Source organism: Mobula hypostoma, chromosome 14, assembly GCF_963921235.1.
Source record: "Mobula hypostoma chromosome 14, sMobHyp1.1, whole genome shotgun sequence".
Lineage (NCBI taxonomy): Eukaryota > Metazoa > Chordata > Chondrichthyes > Myliobatiformes > Myliobatidae > Mobula > Mobula hypostoma.
In genome coordinates, this window is record NC_086110.1 from 54656902 (window position 1) to 54665635 (window position 8734).

An 8734-nucleotide genomic window follows, 5' to 3' on the forward strand; every position below is an offset into this window, starting at 1 on the left:
TTCTTCCCTCACTAATCATCCCACAAACACCACCAGGGGCAGTTGGATGTATTGTCATTTGTCCACTATCTTTTGTGCAGCTTATCAGTACACTGTGCAACACAATTTCAGAATTACAGAATTGCATTATTGTTTGTTAATATAGATGCAAAATGCAAATACAGAATAATGTAAAACAACTGCATTAAGTGTGCCGTTGAAGACGATGGTCCTGAGCCAAGCTTTTCAGTGCCCACCCAACCTCGTCCTGCAGTCAGGCTCAGTTTTTGCAATCGTATCGCTCCCACTGCTGTTCTTTTCCATGAGAGGTCGCACACTGACCTGGTGATCTTCCAGCAGCTCTGATTATCAGAGACTTTTGCAAAGACTTGAAAGACCAGGAAGAAAGTGAAACAAATATTTTAAAATTTAAGTGATAAATTTATTTAAAAACATTAATCAGCTACAATGAATTATAAACAAAACATAATCAAATATCACACATAAACTTCCCTTTTAAATGGCCAGCGGCCTACTCAAAAGAAGGGGGTCACACTGGAACCATCAGTTTTGCCAGAGATAAAATTGAGGGACAAATACACAGTGTATTCAGCTCAGTGACATGAAGAAAGCCCAAAAATCAGTGGTGGGTCCTGGAGCAGAGCAAAAGGTCAGACGCATTGAGTATAATATCCTCCCTTAGCTGCTGAAGTGTCTATCTATGGGGGTTCCTGGGTAAGGAGAGGAAATTCTCTTTCTCTCCACCTCATCAACCAAGGCCTACAGAAACAGGATCCTCTATCAGTTCATCTCTAGAAGCTTTCACTAGGCTTCATAAAATACTTCTCGTGCTGTCTACCACTGGTTGCAAGCAGATTGCTCTAAGGGATGCAGAAATGGCTCCCTGGAGCCAGATGGCTTTATCTCGTGCTGACCACTCGCTGGCCTGTGCTCACAGATTACCGCTAATGGCAGAAACTGCACAGCTGGTACTGACTGATCAAAGAAAATCATGATAATGAGTTTGCAAGATGTATTTTTAATGTCCCTGTATGAGATGAGATTGAACAAACAATCTGCTGAGGGAACTCAGTAGGCTGAGCTTCATCTGTGGGGGGAAGGAGTTGTCTTTGTTTCCGGTCAAATCCCTGCATCAGGACCTGGAAGAGATGCATTTGGACTAATCACATATGACAACATTAGTCCAACACTGTCCAATTTTGTTCGTAATATGTTCAAAGAGAAGAGCACGTAAAATGCACACTGCGCCAAGTTAACATCTGTTACATCACAGATTTAGCCTCTGGTAGACATCGTGACAAAACACTCTGGCTCCCTTTCATAGAAAATATTCAATTAGTTTCCACAGGTAGTTTTAATTTTGGGGCATGGGGTAGTTCTTGATACATTTAAAGATATTTTCAAATACACAAATTTACACCTTAGAAATGCAATTCTCATCTACTTCACCAACAGCCTTCTGTAAACATGTCAATAATTTGCCGATATCTATTTTAATTGGTGAATCTTCCTTTTTAGTACTAACAATCCTGAGATATCATTTTCATGGTGCTAGCTTTGGTAAACAGCACAATGCCCATTTCAATCAGAAATATAACAAAACGACTGGCTCTTTATTATTCGAAAGCCAGGGTGCAGGGGCTCAGTGAATACAGCCTGGAATCTATATAACAATGTAATGCCTATTTCAGAGACAGCATAAAAGGCAAGGATTCCATTAGGATAGTTTAGATACACACCAATTTGTTCACATTTCTCTGATTTTGTTTTAACTTCTATATTATTATGCCATGCTGAACAATGACTCTTAAACAGCTGTATACCCCATGAGTGCTTATTCCTCCCAATGAAACAAGAGTTGTCTGATCTTTTTCTTGCAATGCCTTTATATGTCACACCTACACAGCAACCTTCACTGATTTCAACTTCCCAGTAGTGAATACTTTTGCCGAATTCTTCTGCACACAGCAGTTGCCAGCAAGAGTCAAATCGCTCGGAGTGATCAACGTAATAGGCCTCATCTGGCCAGATGTTTGTCACTTTGCGGTTCCCTTTTGTCAGGAGGAGGCACTTGTGTGCCGTCTTTGAGTCAAATGTCAGTCGACGGGAGAACACCTGAAGCTCATTCCGGTTCTGAGGTTCTGAAGCATTTGGCCTATAGTGCCTCGGACCAGCCACTTCAGTGCTTAGGGTTCCCACTAGTTGATTGCATTTACTCACCAGCTGCTCCTTCAGGTTAATTACAACCTGGTCCAAACCCAGAAAATTAATGTTCATCTCACATTCCTCTTTGGATGAGGAGTCTCCACATTTATTGCTTAAAGCTTTGGATTCTTGCAGAAATTTAATATTATCAACTGTTTTTGAAAGCTCTTCCATCGCACATTTCTCTCTCCCCAACTCAGTATACTTATTTTGTTTCTTGGCTATAGCTTCTTCAGTCTTGGACAGTGCGACTTGCTCTTCTTTCTTTATGAATTCAACCACCTTCAATTTTGCTTCCTCTATATCTTGAACCAGTTCATTGAACTTGGCAGTGATGCCTTCTTGCAAAATGAATGCAGTACTTTGAATTGATCGGGTTTGTTTTCTTAGGTCTTCAGTCTCTCTTTTGGTCCATTTTGCATCTTCTTCCAATGATTTAACTTTATTGACTAGTTTTCTCTGCTCCTTCACTCTCTCCTCCTCTATAGTCACGACTGCGTGGTTCTCGTGTTCTTGGACTATACATATGCAACAGATGAAAGTTTCATCTGTTCTGCAGAACAGATCCAGTGGTCTTTTGTGTCTCTGGCATTTCCCATTCTCTGTAATTTTGACCGGACTGACCAGCTTGTGAAGTCCCAGTGCTGCATTTGCTTGATGGTTCCAGAGGTGAGTTTCACAGAATGACACCATACAATCCAAACAGGACATGGTAGCTTTCACCTTTTTGCCAGCACAAAAATCACACACAGCATCATTTGGATCAAAGCATGGTTCTACAGCAGATACCTCCACATTTTTGGGAACCTTTTTCACGACTTTACAAAGAACACTGTTCTCACGAAGCAGAGTCATTTGATGAGAGCTCCCACGGCATTTTGGGCAGCTGCGTGCCTTCACATACTCTTCTGTATCCGAGTAAATCGATATGCATTCCATGCAGATATTATGACCACAGGGAATTGTAATAGGATCTGTGAGCAACTTCAAACAGATGGCACAGACAAGTTCATCCTTAAAATGAAGCTGAGACGATGTAGCCATCGTGAAAACAAAATAATCTTGCTTAAAGTGAAAGTAAAATGTCACTTCCTGGTTGGTTCAACTTATACCATGCTATCTAAACTGAAAACAAACAAGTAAGGAAACAGCACCACCTACACTTCATTACTCATTAACAACCTTCTTCTGTCTTTAAGATCCACTATCTTCTCAATCTCGTTGCACAAATTTTTATGCAAGATTGATTTTACATGTAATGTCTCAAATAGCAACATTTTTGCCTCTATCTTAGCAGGTAGGGAGTTCGAAACCCCACTTCAAAATTTAAGCATGTAGTTCAATCTACTGTTGAGTATAGCCTTTGTCTGAAGTGCTATGTGCAAGATGGCATGAGAACAAAGTTTTTCCCACTGTTACATCTGTACACATGGCAACAATAAACTAATACCAATGTAATGTTAAACTGTGGCCTTGAGGAAATGAAGTTTGTCACTTTTTCACCTAGTGTCCTGATCAATATTCATCCCACTACCAACACTATCAAAATAGATTTCTTCAAAGATGTTCCAGTTCAGACTCTAAAACTACACACTATCAATTCAGGAAATAAGGGGGTTTTCATGTGGTAAATTAGCCATCGTACAGCAGTAGTGGCTCTAACATAAGATCTGATCATGATTTGACTGCTCAGCACATATTCCAGGCACAGGGACCTTGCTGATTGTAATGTTCACATACAAACAACAGTCCTTACACTTTAAAAAGTAAATCACTTTAAATTTCACTTTAGACCTTAAGTAATAAATAGGAAAGGTAGCATTTAAATGTAATTTCAAACTGATATCATCTCATGTATTTGATTGTCAAGAAAAACATAATATAATGATGCAAAAACAATTCAACATGGTAAAATTTTGGCACATTAAACAGAAAGGTGCAGTTTTTTAGAGATATTCTGGTAGATGGGGTAATGTCTTGATGTCCTTAACAAGAATAGATATTCTTGTCATTGAAGGAGTCCACTGAATATTCACTAGACTGGCTTGAGGTTGGCAGGATTGTCATATGAGGAAAGATTGAGTAGATTAGACCAGTATTTTCTAAACTTCAGAAAACTAAGATAATTGAAATTAACAACATTTTTGCAGAGCTTTGCAGGCTGGATGTGGGAAGAATGCATCCATTGGCTAGGAGTCTAGAATCAGGATCCCACAGTATTAGGTAAGAGTGGAACACTCAGGACTTAGATGAAGAGAAGTTTCTTCAACTCGCAAATGGTGAATTTTAGGAATGTTGTATCCAAGGTGTCAGTGAACTCTGAAGTCAATGGATTTAAATCCAGAAGACCATAAGATATAGGAGCAGAGTTAGGCCATTTGACCCATTGAGTCTGCTCCACCATTCAATCATGGCCGATCCAATTTTCCCTCTCAGCCCCAATCTCCTACCTTCTTCCCTTATCCCTTCAGGCCCTGACTAATCAAGAATCTATCAACCTCTGTCTTAAATGCACCCAATGGCTTGGCCTTCACAGCTGCCTGTTGCAACGAATTCCACAGGTTCACCACTCTCTGGCTAAAGAAATTCTTCCTCATCTCCATTCTAAAAGGACGATCCTATAAGATTTCTGAATCTTACAAGAAAGAGATATGGGATAGTGCTGGATGAATGGCTGAGCATATTGGAAGAGTCAAATGATGAACTTCTGCTCCTCTTTGGTCTGTTTTTATGGTCAGTGTCAAACACCACTGTGCCACATTGATAAAATGCCATCAGTTCAAGTTCAAACAGTGGCAAGTCTCACTGCTTTCAAGCACAGGCAGCCTTTTTATTTGCATTCTGAGATTTCACTGTGAGTTTGATTAACACTTGTGTAATTAACACAAGTGAGGATAATGCATAAAATGCCCTCACTCTCCAAGGCATTCTCTCCTGTCTCTGGGGTGCAGGAGTCTTTCGCTGTTCCATTGTTTGTTCAATTTAAATGCCAGTCCAGATAGAGTGAAAAGACAGGGTGTCGGAATCCTTGGAAAAAACTGATTTCACTCACTCTCCATGATGGTGACTCCTCTCTCTGTTGCACTGAGGCTAGGAAAGCTGCCCCAGCTGCTGTGCTCAATGCCCGCTAATATGATGAACTGATAAGTGAGGCTTTGGGCCTACAGGGTTGGGATGTGAGGACTCAATTTGGTTCGGAATACTGTTGTTCGCTTCAATTTTTTGAAGGATTTGTGTTTTATTTTCATTCTCTTGCTCATCAGGTGTTGGTCTTTTATTTTTTTTCTTTTTAATTGGATTTGTTCAGATTTTTTGCTTTGTGGCTACCTGTAAGCAAACAAATCTCAAGGTTGTATAATTTCTTTGATAATAAATGTACTTTGAATCTTTGAATCATTGAAAAGTCGAGCAAGTTCTAAGCCTGCTCCATTTAAAAGGATCTTTGAATAACCAATGGATTTGTTGTGAATCAGCTGAGGCCTGAGTGTTAAACATGGCTGAAGACAATTGGTGAAATTCTCAAAGCAACTGCTTGTTAATCACCAAGTGTTAATCGGATACATAGGCATCAATTTCACGAGAGAAGCAATAATTATGTATATCACAAAGATTAATAATATTCTAACTGCTTCTTGTATATGCACATTATGTATAAAACAAGGTATAATTAAGAGGCACATTGTGCAAATGCCAAGCTTGAAACATTGGAATTCAATCCTATTGTGCTTTAAAAATATACCCTGCATGATTGAAAATTTGGGCCCCTATCACTAGAGTTAAACACGTACTTACTGTACATACACCGAAGAATTCTAAAGGGAGAGACCAAATGAGAATGCTCATAACTTCAAGGACTATGGAGAAACCAGACACATAACTAGTGATGAATTGCTCCTATATTTAGAATTTTTCTAAGGGCAGAAAATATTCTAAATCAAATGGAGCTGGTGGAGTCATTACATCTGTCAACGCACATGCATCCCCAAATGTTATTCATTGAGATAACATTTTGTAATAACGTGATTTTCAAAGGTAAATGTTTATTTTTCACAAGAGATTCTGCAGATGCTGCAAATTTTGAGCAATTCACACAAAATGTAGTCGGAACTCAGCTAGTCAGACAGCATCTATGGAGCGGAATAAACAGTCAGTGTTTTGGACCCAAAATGTTAGTAGTTTATTCCACTCTGTAGATGCTGGCTGACTTGCTGGGTTTTTCCAGCATTTTGTGTGTAATTCTCAATGTTTGCTTTCACATCTTTCCTGTCTAGTTTCATCATTTAGTCTTTCTATAAGGATTATGAGATAAATTGATGAGATTTACCCATTACCTATGGTTATTCTTTATGTTATTTAATGAAAAGGAAGCCTGGTTTGGCTTGCTAGAATCACATGATTTTCCTTTTTCATATTCCTCAATAGACATCCCAGATAAGGGTCAAACAGACAGAATCCAAAGACAGTTCCAAACTTTTAAGCCACTGCCTAAGAGGATAAAGGCAGCTGGTTCATGAGCATAACATAAGGTTTTTTTTCTGTTCAGGCTGCAAACCATCTCAATTTGGATATGAATCACTATTTGCTGGGTCAGATTCCAAGAACATTTCTGCCAAATCTACAGTATTATGAGAACTTTGTCACCATGCCAAGAAGGTGACTCATCAGCACTGAGTCAAAGGCAGTAAGGCAATAAATTAAGCATATAGTTACTGAAAATTTATAACAGCAAAGAGGATCTTCAACATGTTGGCATTGTGCAGGCTGAAATCCTACCATATAGCACTCAATATAAGGCACGACAGGCACACCTCAAAGACACATATAAATATTTTAAAATTATTTTTAAAGTAATTTTATTTTTTAAATTACATATATGTCATCACATACTGCCTTGAGATTGACTTTCTTGCAGGAATTTAGAGGAAAATAAAGAAATACAATAGAACATATGAAAATCTATACACAGTGGATTCCCAGTAATTGGGCCATCAGTTAATCACAGGAGCCATTTATTTGGGACAGCTCTCAAAGAACAAAACTAAGTGGAGAAAATGGCTGGGATTCCCTTCATTTATTCAGAACAATATGTCAGTTAATCGAGGCAGGAAACTGTTGCAGAACAGTTTCTAACTAGCATCAGTGGCATGCACTTGCAAGACCATTAGAGACTACACCGTCTTTAGAAAAAACAGATTTTAAATAGCAAACATGAGGAAATCTGCAGATGCTGGAAATTCAAACAACACCCACAAAATGCTGGTGGAACGCAGAAGGCCAGGCAGCATCTCTAGGAAGAGGTACAGTCGACGTTTCGGGCCGAAACCCTTCGTCACGACTAACTGAAAGAAGAGATAGTAAGAGATTTGAAAGTGGGAGGGGGAGGGGGAGATCCAAAATGATAGGAGAAGACAGGAGGGGGAGGGATGGAGCTCAGTTGCATGTGTTTGTATTTACAAAGCAATGATTTTTATCACTGATAGTTGGCAAGAAGTAAGCAGTAGGACAAATTGGAACTGCTTTGCTCACTGCAGGTTCAAGCATTCAGGCTTGGAAATGCCAGAAATGCCCGGATGATAACAAAACGATTTCACTATTTCGACAAGTTAAGATCTACAAAGATTTGAAGGTCTTGACGATCATCTTGGTATCAACATTATTCTTGAATGTTATAATGAAAATGAAAATTTGGAGGATACAATCATCTAAAGCATTGTATGAAGGCAGTCCATTATCTGTGTTGATTTTGTTCATTTACAGTCAATCAAAAGAACACGGCAGATGAATTACTCTGCTGATAATTATTAGTAAATAATCCACAATTTTATAGTACTGCAGAGGTATTGGTAGTGTTCTAGTGTTACGTGCCAGCAGCAATAGACCACAGACGCAGATTTTTAATGTTAAACAACCATATTTTCAATGTAATAGTCAATTAAAACAATTTCTCCCCTAACAAAAATTAACAGTGAAATGCATCTTAGCTCACAACTGTGGAGATCTGGAAACAGTTCTTCCCAAGTCTTACTCAACCCAAAATATAGACAATTTAAACAGAGTCCTAGGATGGCAATCCAGAAGGTTCTGAAATCCACCGGAACAGGTACAGGTGTCTGTGAGGAAGGGTTCATAAAATCCACATTACGATGACACAAGGTGACAGTCACAGAAGATTCCAGAAGTCAAGTGGTCATCACCTAAATATTAGAGTCCACGCGGGGGTAACAAGATGCCAGTCACGGAATATTCCTTAATACAAGTGGTCACTACGTAACGCACCCAAATCCATGTACAGGTTAACAAAAAGTGGTCGCCACAGAACACTCCAGAAATCCAAGTATGGATCATACAAAGTGACAGTCACATATCCAATATGAACTGTGTGCCACAAATTATCACCATCTTCCAACACAGAGAAATACTGGAACCGCCCATGGCTGTAGTGAACTCTTCAACTCACTCAACTCAATTCACTTCCTCGCTGGTAGCTCACGGTCCGTTGAATCGTTTAACTGACGAATTTTTCCTGAAA

General features: G+C 39.2%; 1 protein-coding gene across 1 annotated transcript; it reads right to left on the reverse strand.

Annotated features, from left to right (window-relative positions):
- Positions 1–433: 433 nt before the first annotated feature.
- On the reverse strand, positions 434–3276 carry LOC134356528 (tripartite motif-containing protein 16-like). The gene has a single exon (XM_063067491.1). The coding sequence runs from the start codon at positions 3247–3249 to the stop codon at positions 1582–1584; it is 1668 nt and encodes a 555-aa protein (XP_062923561.1). The 5' UTR covers positions 3250–3276; the 3' UTR covers positions 434–1581.
- Between the last annotated feature and the right edge of the window lie 5458 nt (positions 3277–8734).

Coding starts and splice junctions, on each gene's coding strand:
- LOC134356528 (XM_063067491.1), bottom strand. CDS start 3,249: ATGGCTACATCGTCTCAGCTTCATTTTAAGGATGAACTTGTCTGTGCC.